Raw genomic sequence first — 20,418 nt, 5'->3', positions numbered from 1 at the left:
CCGGGGGACTCTGAGCCCCGCCCCCCAAGCACCCACATGGATGATGCTCAAGCACCTGATGTCACAGGACACAACGGGGGAAAGAACGAGGGGAGGGGGGGCACCCTCACGTGCTCTTAAAGGAACCCATGAGCCCACTCAATCCATAAGTCAGTCACCCAACAAGTGAGACTGAATGGACTGTTCACTCCCCCAGGGGGTTTCTGAGCCTCTAAACCGTCTCCCAAGGCTAGAGGGGCTGCTGCAAAGACTTCTGTAAAAAAGTGCTAATGACGCAGAGGAGCAGAAAGAAGCTCGGAGAAAGTCGTGCTTCACTTCTGTTCTGCCACCCTAGTAGGTCGCTCAGCCTCTTAGTTTCCAAGTGTTTGCCAAAACGTGGGCAGTAACTAACGCTCGCTGCCCACAAGGGCTGTGAGACCTTTATAAAGGTAGGCAGGGCACTGCCTGGACCAAGAAGCCCTCTCCAGGTATCATGACGGCCTGCTGACTGGGAGGGACAGCTTCGGTCATCTGCAACACTTAATCACATAAATCGCCCTTGAAAATGCCTAACTGGAGTTCTCCGTGTTAGAATACGTTCACTAAGAAATAACCAGAGAGACAAGTAGGAGTGGATTCTTGGCCCAGACACACTGGCCACCCCATGTAAAATGGACTCCAGTACCTCGTTGATGGCCAGCTGCTCCCCACCCGGCTGCAGGTATCGGGGGTTGGCCCGACACAGGTCCTCGTAGCTGAAGTCCTCCTCGCTCCCGTTGTCGTCCACTAGGGCAGACGGCTCCGCACCTCCATCGGAAGAGACTGAGAGAGAGAGAACAACAGTATGGTTTAAAAGATGCAGCTAATGGCAAAAATATAAGGACAAAACCTGTAAGCTCTGAGAATGCGCCCTCGTGGGAAAGTTGTCATTTTTTGTCCTACCCAGAGTAAGAAACCATTAGAAAATGTCTACTGAGCTATTATAATCCAAAGATAGCAGCTGATGCTAGGAGGAGCCAGCGCTTCGTGTCCCAGTCGGTGGGAAGGGGACACTTCAGAGACCACTGCAGACGGTGACATGCAGGGTTATTCCCGGAGTCAGGATACTGAGCAAACAACATGTGATGCTGGAAATTTGTGCTCCAAAGTGGATGTAACAGATGCAGTGTTTCTAAATAAGCTTGAGGAGGAAAACAAAGTTGAAATTTTATATACATATATATATATTTTTTTTTTTTAAGTGTCCGTTGCCATGTTTCCCTGCAAGGCACAGTGTGTGCTGTTGAATCAGGAGGTGCTGAGGGTATCCTAAGTGGAGCCCAGCAGCTGGGCTTCCTAGTCGTCCACACAGCAAAGGCCAGGGCTCACGTGTCACAATTAAGATTTACCCAGCACCTTCTGAGTATGGGGGCAGCATTCAGGATGGACCACCTGGCCACTCCTATCTCCTTTCAGGATGGTGGGCTCCTCGCCAAGGCTCATCTGTCACCGAATGTCCCTGTGAGAAGGACAGGGTCTCCTGGGAGAGGAGCCTGGCTCCTGACTGTGGACACATGTAGCTGCACTTGGACACCAGGGCCTCGAACAAAGAGGGACTGGAGAGCAAGGCGCCTGGGCAGGGGAGTGATGGGTCCCTGGCACTGCAGACAGAGATCAGGTGTTGAGTCTGAATTCAAGCCTGCCCCTCTCCAGGCAGGGAGCCCAACCAGGCACCTCATCTCCCTGAGCCCCAATCCTTCTGTTGTAAACAGTAGTCTCGTTCTTTTTGGAGAATTAGATGAGATAATGTGTGTCAAGTCCGTAGCATCCTTGATTCTAGCTGGGACTCGCTAACAAGAGTCACTGCGGTGAGGACATCCATGTTGGTGTGCTGGGACGCACAAGAGTGACTCGGCCACAGCTTGAAGCGGGTAGGGGGTGTGGGCAGACCACCAGTTGCAGGAGTGGGTCAACTGAAGCAGGAGGCACCACGGTTCTCCATCAGACCCAGACAGACAGCTGGCGGGCGGGGAAGGGGTGTGATATTCAAGGACATGCAGGTCCAGGCAATGAGGGGGCAACAGAAAGGATAAAGTCTACCCGGTTCAGAAAATCCCAGGTTACTGGGAGAATTAATGGGAAAGGGAGGAGCTGCGGTGGAGGCAGGAGGAGGAAGGTTGGCCAGATGGTGATGGCGGAGGGAGAGCCCTAATGATTCTTTCAAGGACCTACCAGCTGGAATTTCCCCTCAGGGACAGGTCTATTTCTAAACTGAAGCTGGTTTTAAAAATGAGATTTTTGGAAATTATTTTTAACTTTTTAAAAGTGAGATATTTCCTATTCCTTACTTTGTACCAAGTCTTTGTGACCTAAGTGCATCTTACGTCCCCAGCCCATCCCTCTGGACAGGCCACGTTGCGAGTGCCCTGCAGACACCTGTCTGCCCAGGGCCAGGCCCCCCCGCTCTGCACACCAGGCCCCAGCTCTCCTCCGCCCTTCCCTCCAGCCCTGCCACTCGCTCAGGGGCCCACCTCCCAGGGTTCCTGCTGTGTGCGTGCACGTGTGTGTGAGCGCCGTGCGGCCGCCCCTGCCCTGTGCTGTGTCACACTGCTCTGCGGTCTTTTTGGGGGTGTGTCTGGGGGTTAGGGAGAGGACCTGGAGAAGGCAGACACACCTGCTCTAGGCACACGAGTCTCTCATCAGACACCAGGGAGGCAACAGCGAGCCTGCAGCCTGCCTCTAATGGAGCCCTCGGGGAGCTGCCCGACCACAGCATGGTGTTCACAGCTGACTGGGCGGGGGGGACCACGCCACCCCAGTCTGTCGGACCCCCTTGTCCTCACCGCTTGTGATCTTAACTGCCTTCAGGATCTTAAAGCCCCTTCTAAGTCAACAGCCCCATGTGCTCCTGTGCTACGGTCCACACGTATTTCAGGGAGTGGGGTTTCTCCAGGGTCTGGGTGGGAGGGGTGGGGGCAGATTCTGATGCTGTCTGCACAGAGCAGGGCTCCTGTCACCCCACACTCCTGCCTTTGTGACGGTTTCCCTTCTGAGGTCAGAACTTCTTGAGGGAATAGGCGGGGTCTATTCTTGTACCCCAGCACCCAGTGTAACCCCTGGCGTGCAGAAGGCACTCAATAATGAACGGCAGACTGCTGGTGAGGGAACTCAGGCTCCCAGGAGTTTAACTCCTCCTCTGGGGGCACAAGGGTCGGTGGAAGTGGGGTACACACCCAGGTCTCCCTGCCTACCACCCCCGCCACCCTCTCCAGCCACACCCTATGCGGCTCCAAGGCCGACTTCTGGAAACACGGTTCCCTTGTGTGCACGAGAACCCCAGAGCAGCCAACCAACTGCCTCAGTGCAGAGTCCTCTGCAGGGAACCTCCATTCCCTTCCAGTTAAATGCCCCCCTCGCCTGCAGAGCCCACCCCTCTGGGCAGGCATCCCCGAGCCCGCCCACTCACCAGTGTCGCCTTCTCACCGAGGCCTGTGTGTCACCTGCAGACCCAGGTTCACACGGGGCCTTTCCTGGAGGTTATTATGTGTCACTCTTTCTTGTCTGGTTTTCAGCGGTGACTCTTTATTTAGGACTGTTTTGCATGTTGTGGACTTACTACTGACTCTCAAAATGCACTTCCACAAAATTAGGACAGATTAATACATTCTAATAATGAAAGAGGAACCTTAATTAATGAGCTTCCTTCTTTCCTTCCTTTAGTAGTAAAAAACACATAGAATGGGCCATCCTGGACATTTCTAAGTGTACACTTCAGCAGTGTTGACTACATTCACGTGGTTGTGCAACCAACCCCAGAACTTTCTCATCTTGTGCAACTGACCCTCTGGCCCCACTGAAGACTGACGCCCCCATTGCCTGGCAACGAGCCTCCCGCCTTGTTGCTGGGCTCTGCACACCTTACACTCTTCACTGAGTGGAGTCCCACAGTGATTTTCTAGCGGATTTATTCCCCTTAGCCCAAGGTCCTCAACATTCACCCATGTAGTTGCCTGTATCCGATTTCCTTCCACTGCACCTGATACCGAGCTTTCTTCATCCATGCAAACATCCAGGTGCGTTTGGGGTGCTTCCGCCTCTTGAACACGGCTGTGTGAACACCTCCTCCAGGTCCTGCTCTGGATTCTCCTGGATGTGTGTCCAGAGGTGGGATGACTGGGTCGTGTGGAAATTCTACTTAGCTTTCTGAGGTCCCTGCACGCTGTTCCCCACGGTGGCCGCGCTGCTCCATGTCACACCAGGAGCACTTGGGCTTCCAAGTCTCCAGGTCCTTGCCAGCAGCATCATTCTTTTGTTGAATAAGTTATTTTTGTTCAGTCGCTCAGTCATGTCTAACCCTCCGCAACCCCATGGACTGCAGCATGCCAGGTTTCCCTGTCTTCACCATCTCCGAGTTTGCTCAAACTTGTGTCTATTGAGTCAATGATGCCATCTTAACCATCTCATCCTCTGTCATCCCCTTATCCTCCTGTCTTCAATTTTTCCCAGCATCAGGGTCTTTCCAATGAGTCCGCTCTTTGCATCAGGTGATGACTGAAGCACTGGAGTTTCAGCTTCAGCATCAGTCCTCCCAATGAATGTTCAGGGTTGTTGAATAAGTAGGTGTGTGAAAGCTATGTTTGAAAAGGATCTTGTGAACGGTGAGCAAAGACTGTTGCAAACTGAAACGGAAACCTCGACCCCTAAGACAGAGGAATCTGAGAGGGGACATGCTTGCTCCTCTGTCCACTGCACCCTCACAGCTGCAGCCATGCCCAGAGGGGACGTCTTTCGGGTCTAAAAGACCTGCACACTGATGACAGCACACACACCCGCAGGGACAACTCTGGGACAGTGCAGCAATCGTGTGCATTGTACACGTGCAGAATGTGAACTACCCGTGCTTGCTTAATCGTCATGTCAACGTCCCCTGGAAAGGCAGACATCCCAGGACTCCAGGGGCTGCGCTGGGTGGACCACCTCCCCCCTCACCTGCCCATACCTCACACAGTCTCATCCTAAGATTCAGACCCAAATTCTTGCCTCCCCCAGGCTCTGCTTTCTTCCTGCAAGCACCGATCTGAGGAAACCCCATCCACCCTTCCAGCGTTGGCCCAGCTCGGCTTCAGGAACATCCAGGAGAGACCACTGTGGCCAAAGTGGACGTGCCTTCATAGTCAGGACTGCTGCAAACTCGGTAGAGACCATGTGAGCTTATAAACAAGTACCAGCGAAGAGCAGTGTCCACTTCTCTCGGGAGGGTGACAACTTCTGTCTGGACCTGGATTTGTCTGTGAGGAACAAAACCTGGCAACAGGCCCTCCAGGCGAGTTTTCAGGACAGGACATGTCAATACCACCACCGATGGAGAACCTCGGACTATAATATGCGCCAAGGACAAGGCCCTCCCACAGGCCCCCAGTCCGTGTCCCAGGGGGAGTTTTTCTCAGGACACAGGTCTCTCCCATCTGGCCTAATTTTGCAGATTTAAGGGCTTTTACTCAGAGTGACACAATTTAAAAAGCACAAGAGCTTGCTGGGGTCCCAGCCAGGCCCTGGTCCGAGCTTCCCCGAGACTGCCTTTCTCTTACCTGTCACATGGGGTTGGGGAGGGCAGATGACAGGTGAGAGGAAGGTAACAGCTGACACAGTGGAGTCATACGTGGGCACCTGCCACGCGGGCCACACGGGTGTGGACACTCAGCACCCGATAGGCAGAGCACTCTCCGGCGGGGGGGAGAGGGGGCGCGGTGGTTCCCACTAAAACACAGGTCACTTCAGGAAAATTCCTGCACTTGGAATAATCCATTAAAAATACAATTTTAGGAAACCTGCTGACCCCTCAGGCTTCCTCGGGTTGGAGATAAATTGTTCTCATTTCCCATCTTTCCCATCTGAAGAGCAAAACAGCAAACCTGGGCGGGGGGGCAGGTAGCCTGTGCTCAGAGCCCAGGGAGGACTCGACAGGCTGCTGCTGCTGCTGCTGCAGGGGGCTGGACCACCGGCCACGTCCCTGCACCCAGGGCGGCCCCTGAGCCATGAGGTGCCAGAGGGGGCAAGCACGGACACAGGGGGCCTCGATGCCAGAACCACCCCCCCCCGACCTCAGGGCCACTCCCCCTCAGTGGTCCCCAAACACGCAGGGTCCATGGCTTCCCATCCTGGGCTGGTGGGGGGGGTGAGGGTGGGGAGGGTTCAGAAAAACACAGACCCTGGTGCTGGGCCAGAGAGCCAGGTCCTCCAGGGGGCAGGGGCAGGGGGAGGAGTAGGAGGGGGTGTTTGCCAAGAATCTCTTTCCAGAGCTCTCTTTCCAAGCGATTCTGATACCTGGCTGAATTCTAGAACCACGGGCGCCCAAGCTCGACTTCCTCAACCCCAGTGCAGGGACCTGCCCTGGGAGGTGTGCTGTGAGACTCATCTCCGCAGTGGGTTTGGATCTGGCTGCTTCAACACCTCGGCTTCAGCCACTGTGTGCCAGCGAGTGTTCCCTGCTCTCAGCAAAAAAGGACACGGTCCTTCAGTCCACACTGACCACTCCACCTGGAGCGAAGCCCCACCCAGAAAGCCCATAAGCTCCCCCTCCTCCTTCCAGGGGCCGAGCTCTCTCTCCCTGGTGAGGGGTGGGGTTGGGACTCCTGCCTACATTCGCCACTCCCCTGCCACTGGCCAAGCCCCAGGCGGCAGGAACAGTCTCTGCCTCTCACGTCCTACAAGCCTATTAGATTTACTCACTTTAATATGCTCACTGTGTTTACACTGTCCTTATATTTCAGCAGCTTCACTGTAACACCCTCCTGAGCTGTTCTGAGTCTCTCATATCCACCCCTCCTGCCCCAGCACTGACCTTGAGGGACCAGGAAGCCCGTGCTGGTCAATGTCAGCTCACACCTAGTTACAGGAGACACCCTTCCTGTTCAGGGCTCAACCTGACACCATCAGGATGGTCCCCTTACGCCTCACCCAGACTTTCAAACCATTCCACACACGGGGCAGTGCTCTGTGAGTCTTCTAAACACGTCGATGACAATACAGCCAAAGAGGACAGTTGGCTTGGATGCGCTGCCCTCCACTGATACCCCTTCATGATGCCCACGGGTCTCCTGGAAACGCCCCTCCTAGGACAGAACTTCACATCTGGATTAGACCTGGGGCGTGGCTACCCTTGATGCCCGAGCAATGACAAGGGTCACACCAAGATAGAGCTTCATTTATACCAAAGGCCCCAGAACCTCCTTATTTATACCAGTCACCCCTCAGAACTGACTCCTTAGAAAAGACTCTGATGAGTTGGGAGTTGGTGATGGACAGGGAAGCCTGGTGTGCTGCAGTCTATGGCATCGCAAAGAGTCAGACGTGACTAAGCGACTGAACTGAACTGATACCAAACCGCCAGGTGGCCTGTTCCTATAAAAGATTTGTTTAGAAAGCTTTGGCTCAAACCACGTGTATTTTTACTTCTCAATTTAAAGGCAAGTCATGCCCTGTGCATCCTCCATGCTCTGTACCCCTGGGGAGGGGCCCTCAGAGTCCTGAGATGGGCAGGCTGGGGTTGGGCCTCTGTGCTCTTGGGGGCCCAGAGGCAGGACAGTCTCAGTCCCTGGTGCAAGCCTGGGTTTAGGCCCTGGGCTCTCCCCTGGGCTGATCCCTTGGCATCTGTCCCCACTCAGCACGCTGCTGCTACTCCTCCGGCTCAGCTCTGATGGTGGCTGCCCGGGCCTCTGTCTGCGCCCTGCTCCTCCCCCAGGCGCCCCGGCAGCTCGTGCCCACTGCACCCCTCTCGGCTCCTGGCAATGCCTCGCAGGCAGGCTGCACCACCCTGGGAAGGAACCCGGCTGCTTTCACCACATCTCCAGGATAAACTCCGTGTGTACCAGGCCCCACGCTGGAAGTGTCCTGGAACCATCAATGTCTGTCAACACAAGAGCAAACTACGGCTCCGAGAGGTGAAGGAACTGCTCCCCAGTCCTGGGGCTGAAATTCAAGTCCTGGTCTGTCTGGCTCCGAAGCAAGCCTGCTGGGCACCTGCCCGGGGCCTCGGCCTCGCTAACCACGGCCACAGGGCAGGACTGCTGACCACCCACCCTCCCCACCCGCTCCTGCCAGATCTTTCTCTGGGGGGCCGCCAGGCTGTCCCTCAGGGTCCCCTGCCCACTCAGGGCTCTCATCTGCGACAGAATCCCCGCAGTAAGCAAGCTCTCCACTTGATTCCCCGCTGTTGCATCTGTGGTCGTTTCTATCACGTTTACATACATACACACTTAGCAAGCAGGTACATGAGAGACAGTGCTGGGGACGCACAGAACCATCGGGAACAGAGACGACCCCAGCAGAGCCCGCGCCTTCCTTCTCTCGGCAGCCAGACTCAAAGGCGGGCAGGGCTGGAGCCTGGAGCCTGAGGGCACTTGGGGAGGGAGGGCGCAGACCCCTAGCAGGAGGCCTGGCCGCCTGCACCTCCCAGAGTGTCGGGCTCAGCACAGGGGCTGAACCCAGCTTCTCCTGGCCTCCATACACACACGTGGGAGGGAGGACTGGGCCCTGTGCCCGCCTGGGGTGGAGGAATGCGGGGGGCGGGCTCCATCACCGGCTGCCTTGGGGTAAACACAGGCGCACCCCCAGCCCAGGAGGCTGGCAGACAGCCAGCTGTCCTTCACGTAGGACCTGGGGTCACCAGCCACTCAGTGACAAGCACAGCCACTCGGCGGGCAGGCCTGAGCCCTGAACGCAGAAACCACTGGGCCACTTGTTTTTTTTTTTATTCTGAATTTGCGTCAGTGAAGCCCTCACCACACCCCTGTCTGTGCTCGGCCAGCACAGGGAGCCAATCAAAACAGGGAAGGCCAACAAGAAGCACAGAGTACTCAGTGCAGTGCGGGGAGGCCCACGCTGCCCTCCGGCTGTCACCTGTAATTCCCATTCATTCCAGGGTGAGCAGCTGGAATTCACTTAATACAAAAACTGAGACAGGACTCTTTTTTCAAGCTTCCCATTGCATGATGTGTAGCAGTCAGCCAGAATGCTTTCCATGAAGCATTTACTCCTTTAAAAGAATACATGGGTGCCAGGTGATAACCTCCTAGGGTGAGAGAACCACCTTTCTAAGTTCACCTAGGAACTAGTCTAGTGACAACACTCACAAAAACACTGAAAAGCAACTATGGAATAAAGCCCCAAATAACCAAGTCCTGGGTAGTAACACTTTTTGCAAACAGTCGACTATTTTTCCAAAATCAATTCATACCGTTAAACCTCACACACCCCAAATTAGCAAGGAACACCGTTATGTACCCCAACAACCGTCCCCTGAATAAAGAAGTTTTGTGTAACAGAAGCAAAGCCTAGCACAACAAAAACCAGATCCATAACTCATAAAGAACAATCCACACTTGACTCTTGCTATTTTCTATTTCATATCAATGGCTGCATAACTCAAACCAGCCTCTGATTTACTGTGTCCACAGCTAGAACTTTTGAAATGAGTTTGAGCAAACTCTGGGAGATAGTGAAGGAAAGGGAAGCCTGGCGTGCTGCAGTCCATGGGGTCACAAAAAGCCAGACATCACTGAGTGACTGAAGAACAACAACAGCTACAACTGCCCTCAGGACCCCAGGTCCAGACAAAAGACTCGCTCACACACGCAGACACAGACACAGACACACACAGACACACACACACAACCTGACAAGAGGCAGCACACAGAGCCCTGCAACTTGCGAGAACAGAGAGGACTCAGCAACGAGGTCAGTCTGCACACATACCCGGGTGAAGGCTCTCCAGACTCCAGAATCTTGCCATTTCCCCCCTCGCCACCATCCTCGTGTGTGGGAAACAGCCGCGATCAGAGCGGGGCTGTGGGGTGACTGAGCATCGTGGAGGATCACACAGGCTCTGGCTGCGGAAACGCAGAAAGCGCTTATTCACTGCTGACGCCTCTGCCCGCCTGGCCAGAGCCTCACAGCTCACAGCACCCGCGGGCGGCTGAGCTTGCAGCCCAGACAGGACAGCGGGGAGGGAAGTCTAAACGCAGGCCAGACGGCCAGCCAGAAACCTATCAGGAGCCCCCTGAGCCTCCGATGCCACTGACAGCAAGGCAAGGCGCCTGCTGCTTTTCATTATAACCCAGAAGCCTGACCCCCCATAGAGTTTGCAAGATGTGAGCTATCACACACAGGACAGATAGACAGCAAGTCCTACTGCAGAGCACAGGGAACTACATTCAACATCCTGTGACAGACCACAATGGAAGAGAGTATAAAAAAAAAAGTATATAGTAATACGTATAACTGAGTCACTTTCCTGTACAGCAGAAATCAACACAACATTATAAATCAACAATACTCCAAATAAAAAAGAAATAAAAGGGCTCAGAAAAAAAAAAAAAGGACCTATTTCACGGGGGAAGAAGCACAGAGGTCACTAGGTTCAAACTAGTTGGGATTCCATGCTCTGGTGTGCCAAAACCTTCAGCTTTGACATCACATTTATATTAACTGCAAATCTGTAAACTCACTTTAAGAGAGATTTTGTTTAAAAATGTATATGTGTGAATATGTGTGCCTTCTATATAAAAAGCATATGCATATGTTTTACTGTATAAACTGTCTGTTCTCTATAGTGCAGAAAATTGTTCTTTCTTTGAAGAGGCTCTCTCTAGATGACGCGGGTCACTTACTTCCTCTCTCATTTTTGTTTTTTTCCCAGTGGTCTACAGTGAGCAAGTCCTATTGTGAAACGACACCTACTAACAAACAGCTTCCTTCCATTTCCTCAGGACAGGAAGACGCTAACTTTTTACCTTCAGGAGCAAGGAGACAACACACGCAGAGTAGTGATCATGTGGTCGTCCCCCGATAAACGGCTGAAAACTGAGCCCATGTGTGCAGGCTCTGGGGTGACAGACCCCTCATCTCACTCCACCAGCTCAGACCTTCAGGGGCTCGTGTCTGGTCTATACAGTGGGGACAGCCAGCCTCCCACAACGCTCCCAGGTTCTTGAGAACGTGTGGGGATTAATAAACAGGACTGCAGCTGCTCTCACAACCCGAGTCCGTAATCACTGGCTGGTTCCCAGACTTCACAGCACGAGGGGTCAATGGGCAGAGCTGCAACGTCAACTAAGACACCCACCCTGACCACATGCTTCCCCAGAGGCTCTTCTTATCCTTAATTATCTGTGGCTGTGTCTACTGACTCAGGGCATCCCACTCTTAAATCCAGCTAAGGCTACAATAAACTACAAAGAGGCAAAATGTGCACACATATGAACACACATACACACACACACACTACACTCACAAAACCAGACTGGTTTTAAATCTATCCCATGCAAATATAGATTTTTTTATTTTTTATTTTTATTTTTATTTTTTTGTCTGTGCCAGGTCTGGTCTATATGTGGGATCTGGTTCCCTGACCAGGGATTGAACCCCACACCCCTGTATTGGGAGCTTGGAGTCTTAGCCACTGGACCACTAGGGAAGTTCCCCCTTGCAAATATTTTTTTTTTAATGAATTAAAAGAGTCAAATTTTTAAAAACGATTAAAAGACAGTCATTGACTAGGAGTGTATGTGTCCTTAATTAAGGCAGTGCTTCATTACATGAGGGACTCAAAAGACTCCTTGAGGTTGCTTCCCAGAGCAGCTCACTGTCTATGAGGTAAGGCTGCTTCCCATAGGCTCCAAGTCCAGATTACGACACCTGTGTCAACTTGTTTAATACAGAATGTCCCATAAGGCCACAAACCCCTTTTTTCACAGTAACATGTACTACCACCTCAAAGGGTGCTGTCCAGGGACCAGCAGCACAGGGTGATTAGGGAGCTGGTGGGAAGTGAACCCTTGGGGCCCCATCCCGGCCTGTGGAGTCAGAGCCTGACTCAGGTCTGAGAACTGTTAATTCACAAATGAGTGAAGCCTGTGGAACGCAAGGGTGGACCTGGTTTTAATGAAGAAGTGAAGGCTGAATGCTGAGACACAAAGCAGGGACGTGTGGGAACTCATTCTGATGAGCACACTTTCTAAGGGAGACGGAAATCCAGCAGGAGGCAAAGGAAATCCAGAGTGCTTTCATTTTCTTAAAAAAAAAATTTCTTTTGTTGTTAAAACTGCAAGTTTTCAAAAAAACAACAAAAAAACCCCAAAAAAACCTCTCTTGGCTGCATTTCCTTGGCACTGTCTTAACTTGGGTCCACGGCTCACTTTCACTCTCCCTGGAAAGCTTCTTTCCCAAGGACTTTTTCTAAATCCAGAGACGGGGTCAAGGGATCTTAGGATTTTAAACCAAAGGCATTTGCTGAGTAAACTTACTGTACTGAGCACACACTCAAAACAAACATAAAGATAAAAAGAAGGAAAATATAGTAAATAAACAAACAAAACTGCATCTTCCTCATAAACAAACAAAACTGCATCTTCCTCAAAGGAAGATAAGATATTTTTGGAAGAACCTACAGAGACAGTTTGACTTTAAGATTTAAAAAATTCTTTAGTGATTAGAGCCTATATTAACCAGATCAATAAGAATATTGCAACAAAGACCTTAAGCACAGCTGAAGGAAGCCTTGATCTCCTCCACGCTCTACCCCTAACCCCCACCCCTGGGAATAGTCTATTCTCCTTGGATAAGACACTGCTACAGGGTTGGGACTAGGATGTCATCAACCTTGACTACTGATAGGAAGAATTAAGAAAACGATGGAGTCCCACTGGAGAGCAGAAAAACCCCAACTGTACATTAATATCAAATATTTGGAAGTCAGGATAAAAGCTGGAAGCACACAGGATGCTATGATCACGTTTACAGATATAGAAAGAACTAAGGCTATTTTTGGCAGAGTGGCCCTAAGACCCACACACAGTTACACCCACATGTCTGGAAAAGGCTGTATATTGTCACCCTGCTTATTTAACTTATATGCAGAGTACATCATGAGAAACGCTGGACTGGAAGAAACACAAGCTGGAATCAAGATTGCTGGGAGAAATATCAATAACCTCAGATATGCAGATGACACCACCCTTATGGCAGAGTGAAGAGGAACTAAAAAGCCTCTTGATGAAAGTGAAAGAGGAGAGTGAAAAAGTTGGCTTAAAGCTCAACTTTCAGAAAATGAAGATCATGGCATCTGGTCCCATCACTTCATGGGAAATAGATGGGGAAACAGTGGAAACAGTGTCAGACTTTATTTTGGGGGCTCCAAGATCACTGCAGATGGTGACTGCAGCCATGAAATTAAAAGACGCTTACTCCTTGGAAGGAAAGTTATGACCAACCTAGATAGCATATTGAAAAGCAGAGATATTACTTTGCTGACTAAGGTCCATCTAGTCAAGGCTATGTTTTTTCCTGTGGTCATGTATGGATGTGAGAGTTGAACTGTGAAGAAGGCTGAGCACCGAAGAATTGATGCTTTTGAACTGTGGTGTTGGAAGACTCTTGAGAGTCCCTTGGACTGCAAGGAGATCCAACCAGTCCATTCTGAAGGAGATCAGCCCTGGGGTTTCTTTGGAAGGAATGATGCTAAAGCTGAAGCTCCAGTACTTTGGCCACCTCATGCGAAGAGTTGACTCATTGGAAAAGACTCTGATACTGGGAGGGATTGGGGGCAGGAGGAGAAGGGGACAACAGAGGATGAGATGGCTGGATGGCATCACGGACTCGATGGACATGAGTCTGAGTGAACTCTGGGAGTTGGTGATGGACAGGGAGGCCTGGCGTGCTGCGATTCATGGGGTCGCAAAGAGTCGGACACGACTGAGCGACTGAACTGAACTGAACTGAAGTTAGTGGTGGGGCCTCTGCCTGAACCAGCACTCATCCCTTTACCCTCCAGGACCGGCTCTTGAGATGACCAGGTGGCCGTTAAGGCTGCACTTGGCTCCGAGTTACTGGCATCTCCGTAAGTACAAAATGGTTCAGGTCTTCTAACATGGCTGCCTTAGGATTTGGGGTGGAAAGGTCACCAGCACTGGCCATCTGCTCAGCAACCGACATTCCCAGCTGCGGCTTCACCAAAGCCGCAGCTCCCTGCATGGCGCAGAGACTCCCTTAACCTGGGAATATTCTAGAACCTCCCCCACCCCAGGATTGGGTACCACCCCACCACCAAGACCTGCAGGACAGCCACAGGGTGGTAGGAGGCCAAGGACAGGCATGCTGTGCCCCGACCAGCACTGCCGCCAGCTTCAGAGAGTGAGCTGGAGGCTGGGACAAGTCAGAACCGAGGCAGCTCCTGCCCCCGCTGGACTGAGCCCCAGCCCAGACCCCCGCTGAGCACCCAGAGTCACGAGGAACACAGCAAGGGCTCTGAGTCCACCCAGTGGCTGCCCTTGACGTTGATGCCCTAAAGCTGGGATAGGGGTGATTTCTGAACAGGAAGTGATCAGCTTCACCTACTATGAGTTACTCAGACTCACGGGCTTCCTTGTGGCTCGGCAGTAAAGAATCCTCCTGACAGTGCAGGAAACCCAGAAGAGCCAGGTATTCCTGCCTGGAGAATCCCATGGACAGAGGAGCCTAGCAGGCGACAGTCCATGGGGTCGCAAAGAGTTGGACACGACTGAGCGACTGAACAACAACTCAGACCCACAGTACCCTTGTCTATTAGCATAAATAATGGAGTGTCCAGAGGGGTCCCTGAATGGATTACAGACAGACACTAGCACTAATCTTACAGGCCACAGTTACACCATTTTTGAGAGAAGAAGAAGAACACAGAACAGAGACCCTCAAAACAATACATAACGTTTTCTAGCCCACACGGTCGCACAACCCACCATAGATCCTGTTTTGGTCAGCTGCCTGCTGGCAGAGGGCAAGGCAGGCCCTACGCAGGTCTTCCTGAAATACTAGTCAGCAGCCAGACTCCTGAGCACAGAGGGCAGGCTCGTCACTCCAACACACAGGGAACGGAGCGCAGGTGACAACAAGGAGCAGTGGGAACCGAAGGCAGAGGATGAGCCGTGGGTCTTCAAAGCTGCTGCTTTTCCACCGGAGGCACCAAGTGCCCGCCCACCCTAACGGACAGAAGATGCACTCTCAATGCCTTATGAACGACACCCCGCTCCAAACACACCCCAAAGACACTGGTCCTCTTGGGCTCCGACTACAACTTTTAGGCTAATTCAGAAACAGATCCAAAATTCCCCTTTAAAAGACAAGGTGCCATCTCAACGTGACAACCGAGGCCTGCCCCATCTTCTGTGAACAGCCATGTGGGGTTTTCATCCTTCAAGGCCTGGGACACATTTCAAACATAACAAGAGCAAAACAGAAAATGGATGAACTTCAGTTTTGTCTTTGTTTTAATAAAAGGCAATTATTAAGCGTGGCCTTAAAAACTGACACACGGGTGAACTTCTGTGCACATAAACAAAATAACTTTGTGTTCCATGCTGGAAAAGCGTAGCATCTGGGAGACAGTGAGTGGAATGGGAGCAACGCGGGCTTTGGGGTCTGCCTGATCTGCTCCGATCACCGGCTTCACTGTCTTATGACTTAAGTCCCACTTAGCTGAGCGAGAAAAAGCACGACCTTAAAGTTTTCAAGCCTCAGATTCCTCATCCACAAGACAGGGACAGGCATGCAGGCCAGGCGCTTGGCTTAGTGGTGGTTTGCTTCACGTTTATCTCTTTTGCACTCTTCCTCTCGACTTTTAATATTCTTTCTTTTCCTTCTCTTTAAAAAAATTTTTTTTATAGACGTATAGTTGACTTACAACATTGTGTTAGCCTCAGCCATATGGCAAAGTGATTAGTTATACACATACAAATAAAAATATTCTTTTTCATATTCTTTTCCATTACCATTTATTATAGGGTATTCAATATAGTTCCCCATTCTTTTCTTTTTAAAATCCAGTTTCTGAGACTTGGCATTAGACGCATGGTATTTTGAAAACTTTTTAAACTCTGTACTTTAGAATGATTGGAACAAATACATGTGTTAGAACTGAGAATGTTTTAAAGGTTAGAAAGATGAGAATTTCAAGAGTTTGATGGAAAAACGTTAAAAAAAAACACTTCATGATGTTTTTCTGAGACAGGAAGAACACTCTCTTTCTTTTAGAAAAAAAAAAAAACAAAAACTTGATTCTGGGCAACGATAAGGCTGAGACAGCAGCCAAGGCTGCTGGAGCTGACACCTGTCTCAGACTTGCAGGCGTGTGGTCTAAGGGCTGTCTTCAGACAAAAGGAACAGAATCATCTTGATTCACAAATAAAAACACCCAGTGCCTGTGACCCCAGGCAAGAGCCTGAAATGGGATGGGGACAGCAAAGAACTAGACCCGGCCCCGTCCACAACTGACCATCAGGGCTCCACCATCCCCATCCTTCAACCAGCCTCCCAAGAGCTCCGCTATAATCACCTACTCCAACAGTGCTGAGCAAGAACCAAATGACTTTGTACTTTCTCTCTGATTCCTCATTGAGAGAAAACTTTAGGAAAGCAGATGCAGAGGTTATCCACAGAATAAGAGATCAGATAAGGTTTTCCAGTGCGGCTAAAGTAATCTCAAGGCATCAGACACCCCTCAGCACCTGCTATTGCTTTTCTTTTCTTCTTTCAACAAAAAGTTCAGGCATTTCTAGGACATACTGTGGGAAATCTCTGATGAGGTCTGAAATTTGGGGTCAAGAGAGTGAAAAGAAAACATTCAGTCGAGTTACCTTTTTTCCCCCCTAATAACCTGAGTGTCTGGCCTTTAGATGGATTTAACTGACATCTGGATAATAATTAAACAGAACATTGTCACACATGGACTCTTGGATAACTCCTAGGGCTGTCTGTACACATTAGAGTAAATGACCTGTCAACAGTTAAACTGCTGGTTACTGAGGCTGAGTTAGTAACTCAGAACTCTGGCTGGAAATATAACCCATCACTACCTTGTCACCAGAATTATGACTGATTCTCTTTACTGCACACTTACAGCATATACCAGATCATTCTCACACATCTGTGGACAACAGTAATATTTCCTACTGATAGACGAGAACATTAAGACTGGAGTGCAAAATGACTTGCCAAGGTCAGCGAGGGACTGGGACTCAACTCTGTTTGGTGACCCAAATGCCAGTTCATAAGAAAATCAACTTTCATAACAATCACTAGAACAGAACAACACCAGAATGATAGATTATAAGTAGAATTATCAACAACAAAAAACTAAGGCAAAAGGAAAAAAATCTATTTTTTTTTTGTTCTGACCACGTGAAAAATTAAAGAGTCTTAACAAATTTATTAACTTTACAACAAGACTTTTCAAAAAATATGGCTCGGTAATTTCTTGTTGCTATTGTTTAGTTGCTGAGTCCTGTCCAACTTTTTGCAATCCCATGGACTGTCACCCACCAGATCCTCTGTCCATGGGATTTCTCAGGCAACAATAGTGGAGTGGGTTGCCATTTTCTTCTCCAGGGGATCTTTGAGCCCCAGGGATCAAACCCATATTTCCTGCATTGCAGGCAGATTCTTTACTGCTGAGCCAGTAATTTCTTAAAATTTATTTGATTAAAGAAAAAAAAATCAGAGCTTCCCTTGTGGTTTAGATGGTAAAGAATCTGCCTGCAACGCAAGAGAACCCCAGTTCGATCCCTAGGTTGGGAAGATCCCCTGGAAAAGGGAATGGCTACCCACTCCAGTATTTTTGTCTGGAGAATCCCATGGAGAGAGGAACCTGTCAGGCTATAGGCCATGGGATCGCACAGAGTTGGACACGACTGAGTGACTAATGATTAAATTGGCCCCAGTTTCTTAATGTTGGGGCATTACATCAGAACTCTAAGCCAAGGAATGGAACTTTCTGGTGTATATTTAACATGACTATTTCAAAAATATTTAATAAACATTGATATGGTCCTATTAATGAACTTTCACATATGGTAACATAAAGCCAAGATAATTTTTAATATGGTAGTGAAACAAATAGTTTTTAATTAGTCCTAACACTTAGAGGAAATTTTCAGCTATAAAATCAGAAAACCAGCACGGATAAACCAAACAGATAGAACCTCTCCACATTCATACAGAAGGTGTGGACTTTTCCCCACAACCTTGCAGACACCCTCTGTGCATCCTGGCTCTGCCTTCCCACTGAACCAAAACTGTTTTTCTCAAAACCACCAAGTCTGTGTACTTCCCTGGTGGCTCAGTGGTAAAGAACTCACCTGCCAATGCAGGAGACATGAGTTCAATCCCTGATCCTGGAAGATCCCACACACCACGGAGCAACTAAGCCTGAGCGCCACAACTATTGAGCCTGTGCTCTAGAGCCTGGGAGCTGCAATGAGAAAAGCCACAGCAATGAGAAGCCCATGCACCGTAAGCAGAGAAAAGCCTGCAGAGCAACGAAAACCCAGCACAACAACAACAACAAAACCAGCAAGTTCCTAATTGCTGCTGGATCCATGGAAATGGCTCAGAGCACTCAGCTTGACCCTTGTCACAGGTGACACGGTAAGCACTGCCTCCCTGGGGCTCAGCATCCTTGGACAACTGGACACCACTCACCCGTCTGGCCATTCCATTTCTATCTTCACTGTGGATTTCTTTTCCTTCACGGGCCCCCCAGTGCTGCCCCCGCTTCTCACTCCACACACACCCTGCTGGTACCTCTCCCTCACCGGCCTGGAGAACAGCCAGCCAGGTGTGGACCACTCCTTCCTGAACTCCCCTCGAGCCTGGGCCTCCGTCCTCATCAGACCGCATCGTGCAGGCCGGGTGATGAGATCTCCGCCCAGCTGTCCCACCAGTGCCTCCAGCTCTAAGGCCTGGAACGGACCCGAGCCCTGCACTCGTGTGCATTTCTCCTACACTCCCCTTCACCCAGGTGCAGGGAGGGTCTGCCCCCCAAACATCCAGACAATGGCTGGGCTTTCAGGTCTTTGCTTTTCTAAGAGAACCATCATGTTCCTGGTTAAGGGCTCTGTCCACTGGTTGTCTGCTCTGTCCCCAAGCAGGTCCACAATTTAGCTAGTAAGTTACCAAATGCAAAGCGAACCACTTAAAACCCTCCTGTGGTTCCTGGCTCTTCCAGGATAGGCGCTGAGGAAGGCCCTGAGCAGGCCGTTCCCTCCCACCTGCAGTGGTCTAATTCCTGGTACAGACCCGCAGCTCACCCCACTACAGCCACTAAGTGTTGTCGAGCTGCCTGAAAGACCCACGGCAGACCCAATACATCTACATTACGCCCCGAACCCTTCAACTTCTGCATACAAAGGTGCAGCTGCCTCATCAGTGTCATCCCCAAGGACCAGAGATCTCCCTCACGTGTCATCACGGGACGGGGATTCTGCATGTGAGACCATGATGTACCAACTGTGACGCCAGTTCTGGATGCTCTTAAGTGATAACCAGAAGCATTCTGAGCTCAGAGTTCCCGGTTTTTCCACATTTTACTATCTCAATTCTTATCTGACTGAAACAACTTTTTAGCAATTCATCTTTATCAAGAGTTCAGTTTTCTTAAACGTGAGTCTCTTCTGAGTCTCACATTTACATTTCATTTGCCTATGGAGCTAGACAAGCTCCATGACCACAGTAATGACCACAGCTGCCAGAGCCAGGCTGCAGCCATGCCCCTGACTCCCAATAAGGACACGACCCACCCATGAGAGCAGTGGTGGGTTTTGTGTCATCCCCCCCGCCTCTCAGCCATCTCAAGTGAGCCCTGGGCAGGAGCGGGCACCACCTGCACCGAGGACACTTCCCTTTGGTTGGGTTAAGCATGTGGTTGGGTTAAGAAAGCTTCTAAGGGGCGACCTGACCCTGAGCGTCTCAAGCAGGCTCTTCTCCCGCCCCCACCCTCTGTACTGGCTGCTTCCCAGCCTAGAACAAACACACCTTCTCCAGCAACCGACTCCACCTAAGTCCCGGTCAGCCTTCAATCTCAGCTTTGCTGTGGCTTTCCCGGGAAAGCCTGGGACTCCCGGGATGGGATCTGCTGCCCTGTGGTTACACTCACCTCCTTGGGCGCTGCCATGGCTTTCCGGGCCCGGACACCCGCCAGGTGGTTCTGTGAGCTCGGCGACTGGCTTCCTGGAACCCGCCAGCCTGCACCCCAGGGCCCCTCTTATCACAGGGGACCTGTGTACACACACACGTTATGCCCGGCAGCATGTAACTGTGCTCTGTGCATCCATAAAATGAGGTGTCTCCTAACCCAAGGGCGAAGTGAAAACTCAGCTCGAAAAGGTTTCAGGCACCCTGCTCACATCCTGAAAAGCCACTCTTTATCTCCTAGTGGCATGTCCCGCGTCATTTCCGGATAATATTAAGCTCATCGACTTCATAAGGGGGCTAGGTAAGCTGGCTTCTAGAACCGACACTAGTTCCTAAGTGGGGAAAAGAAAAGAGCGCCTACACAAGGAGATCTCCGGGTCTGAGATATCAGTGCACCCCGGCCCAAAATCAGCTGGGAGAACGGGAAGTTGCGGAGGGAACAATGTCCGCGAGGGGTCACCC

The 20,418-nt window shown here is 50.8% G+C and overlaps 1 protein-coding gene across 2 annotated transcripts in view; it reads right to left on the bottom strand.

The window, feature by feature from the left end:
* SPATA13 (spermatogenesis associated 13) overlaps positions 1 to 20,418 on the bottom strand; it is a 60,820-nt gene that overhangs the window by 15,219 nt on the left and 25,183 nt on the right. Inside the window, exons 1-2 of one of the 2 annotated variants that reach the window (XM_040266782.1) lie at positions 9,712 to 9,869; positions 665 to 801 (exon numbers count right to left, since the gene is read on the bottom strand). In XM_040266782.1, the coding sequence (XP_040122716.1) occupies positions 665 to 801; positions 9,712 to 9,766 (192 nt within the window). In that variant the 5' untranslated portion in view covers positions 9,767 to 9,869. Of the gene's footprint in view, positions 1 to 664; positions 802 to 9,711; positions 9,870 to 20,418 lie in introns of those variants that run through there. The other variant, XM_040266779.1, reaches the window with a different exon arrangement.

This window comes from Oryx dammah, unplaced genomic scaffold (genome assembly GCF_014754425.2).
Source record: "Oryx dammah isolate SB20612 unplaced genomic scaffold, SCBI_Odam_1.1 HiC_scaffold_24, whole genome shotgun sequence".
NCBI lineage: Eukaryota > Metazoa > Chordata > Mammalia > Artiodactyla > Bovidae > Oryx > Oryx dammah.
The sequence above is the reverse complement of the archived record's forward strand: the minus strand, read 5'-3'. Positions and strand labels throughout refer to the sequence as shown.